This window comes from Sinocyclocheilus rhinocerous, unplaced genomic scaffold (assembly GCF_001515625.1).
Source record: "Sinocyclocheilus rhinocerous isolate Xijiao unplaced genomic scaffold, SAMN03320098_v1.1 scaffold463, whole genome shotgun sequence".
NCBI lineage: Eukaryota > Metazoa > Chordata > Actinopteri > Cypriniformes > Cyprinidae > Sinocyclocheilus > Sinocyclocheilus rhinocerous.
This window is the reverse complement of record NW_015627535.1, coordinates 1,155,076-1,157,583: the sequence shown is the minus strand read 5'-3', so window position 1 is coordinate 1,157,583 and position 2,508 is coordinate 1,155,076. Positions and strand designations below refer to the sequence as shown.

General features: G+C 36.0%; 1 protein-coding gene across 1 annotated transcript; it reads right to left on the bottom strand.

Moving 5' to 3' along the window:
* Positions 1–555: 555 nt before the first annotated feature.
* Positions 556–1,647, bottom strand: LOC107728817 (butyrophilin subfamily 1 member A1-like). The gene is made up of 4 exons (XM_016539092.1): positions 1,584–1,647; positions 1,163–1,471; positions 732–796; positions 556–630 (listed from the first exon to the last, which is right to left on the bottom strand). Exons 1-4 carry the CDS (start codon positions 1,600–1,602, stop codon positions 556–558), a joined length of 468 nt encoding a protein of 155 aa, XP_016394578.1. The 5' UTR covers positions 1,603–1,647.
* Between the last annotated feature and the right edge of the window lie 861 nt (positions 1,648–2,508).

Here is a 2,508-nt window from a genome sequence, read left to right as displayed (position 1 = left end):
AATTATTATATTGAATTTATTACTGAACAATGGCTTGTTAGATACAGAGAGAGCATGAGCTAATTGAATAGAATATCTTTGTCATTGTACAAGTAACTTACAATAAGATTTATTTTGAAAGTTTCATATTGATAGTAAAGCTTAAGAATACAAATGATTTAAAATGGCAATATAAAATTATCAATTATAAAAAGTTTGCAGCAGTATTCAAATAGTGCAAATAGCTCAGATGTGCAATGCAGCATTAAAACCTAAACAGTACAAACAGAAAACATAATGTAATAAAACGGTAGGGGGTGAATTTATTATTCCATGTACATTTGAGGTTGATGTGTGTACTGGGCTACTTTTTAGTTACAGCAGCTATCACTGTGTTGTTATGAAGACAGTTGAGCAAGACAATTTTGGAGGCAGAGACAGATTGTGGGGGGCGCTATAGGGAAAAACGTAAACTGCTGGAATAAAGAGTTTTAAAAGGTTAGTGATGGAAAACTGCAGGTCAATGGGCATCAATGTTTAAGGTTGGTAAACCCGCCTGACATTGGCATGTGTTATTCAGGTGTCAAAGTTGTGCAGAATTGAAGGAAGAAACCTCAAAGACAGTGCCAGAAGGATGCTGGACAGGTAAAGCTGAGAGACCAACAAAATATACCTTCAGTTATTTACATTTGTTTCATAAATGTTAGAAAAAATTCACACTGTATTTAAAGTAAACTATATTTTTCTATTACCTGTTTAGTCCATAGTGTGGCTGTTTGTTGAGGCATTTCAGTCTGATCTTCATGGGTCTTTAATGCTGTTGGGAAACATGCTGTATGAATCACAGCGAAATCACAATAAAGCAGTAGAGCAATAAGAAAAAATGTATAGTTTAACCAGTTAAAATGAGAAACAGAGAAAATACTAATAATCAGGAAATTGTGGGAACGAAACTTAGCACTCAATACACATATTTTTGTAAGGCTGATATGATTGGGTGGTTTACTTTGGTACTCTAAGAACTAAGAGTTTAAATTAGATCAATAGGTCTCATTTCTCAGTTTACTGATTACACTCTGAGTCTGATCAAACACTTAACAATCCTCTGGATTTCAGTTCATTCTGACAAGAGGTAGAGGTTAGAACCGGTGTAGAATGAAGTTACAGTATATGAAACACTCACATTTTCTTACTGTTATCTCCTCTGTCCTGTCTCCACTGGTGACCTGACACAGGTAATAACCAGCATATGATTCTCTGACATCCTTCAGCTGTAAGGACACAATTCCTCTCTCCAGCTCATCAATGCATAGACTCTTTATGCCTTCATAACTCTCCCCCTTTATCAACCGTTTGTTCTTATAGAAATACACACAGTCTGTTTCCTTAAACCATCTAATCTCCATATTGACAGCACTGATTCCAGGAGACAGGTGACACTGAATGGTGGAATCTGAATGAGTTGCTTCAGAGAAAACTATCTGAAACTCATCTGTATTGGAAAAAGAGAAAATGTGGACTTACACAAATGATTAGCTATTATCTTTTATAGCATATTAATGGCATTAAGTATGATGGAAATTACATTTTTTAACAGAACTTACTATTGCTTTTAGCCTCCATTTTCTCTCCTAAATAGGAACATAAGACACAAAATGACACAGCAGAATGATTCCAGATTGCCACTTCACTCTTATTCCATCACTAATGTAAACCTGTTGTATTTGAGTAAAAAGAATCCTTTAGCCATTATTTTGTTGTCTATTAGATGTTTATATGTAGTCATTCATTAGCTGTCTATTTGATGTCTGATCTATTCTTGGGCTATGGTTAGACGTCTATTACATTTTCACTGACAGCCCAAATTTAGCCTTGTTTTAGCCTAGACGTCTGGGCTGTGTTTAGACGACTAATAGACGTCTTTTAAACGCAAAATTGCTTGCTGGGAACCAATTGCGTGAGTTTGGGGCAGGACTATCTAACCAATGAAATACATTAGGCATGTTCAGCAATCCTGACTGAAAACATTATTTTTGCAATTCCATTCTGTGAGGTTGAAGGAATAGTTGAAATTTGCTGAAAATGTACACACCCTCGGGCCATCCAAGATGTAGATGAAAATCAAAAAGATTTGGAGAAATGTAGCATTACATCACTTGCTCACCAATTGATCCTCTGCAGTGAATGGGTGCCGTCAGAATGAGAGTCCAAACAGCTGATAAAAACATCACAATAATCCACAAGTAATCCACATGCCTCGAGTCCATCAATTAACATGTGTAGTGAAAAACTGCATGTTTGTAAGAAATAAATCCATCAAGATGTTTTTAACAAACCATTGCTTCCGTTGCCTCGTCTGAGTCAGGAGAGAAATATGCACAGATTAAGCACCATTTACAAGTGAAAACAGTCCAAAACAGCTCTAAACAATATGGATTACTTGTGGATTATTGTGATGTTTTTATTAACTGTTTGGACTCTCATTCTGACGGCACCCATTCACTGCAGAGGATCCATTGGTGAGCAAGT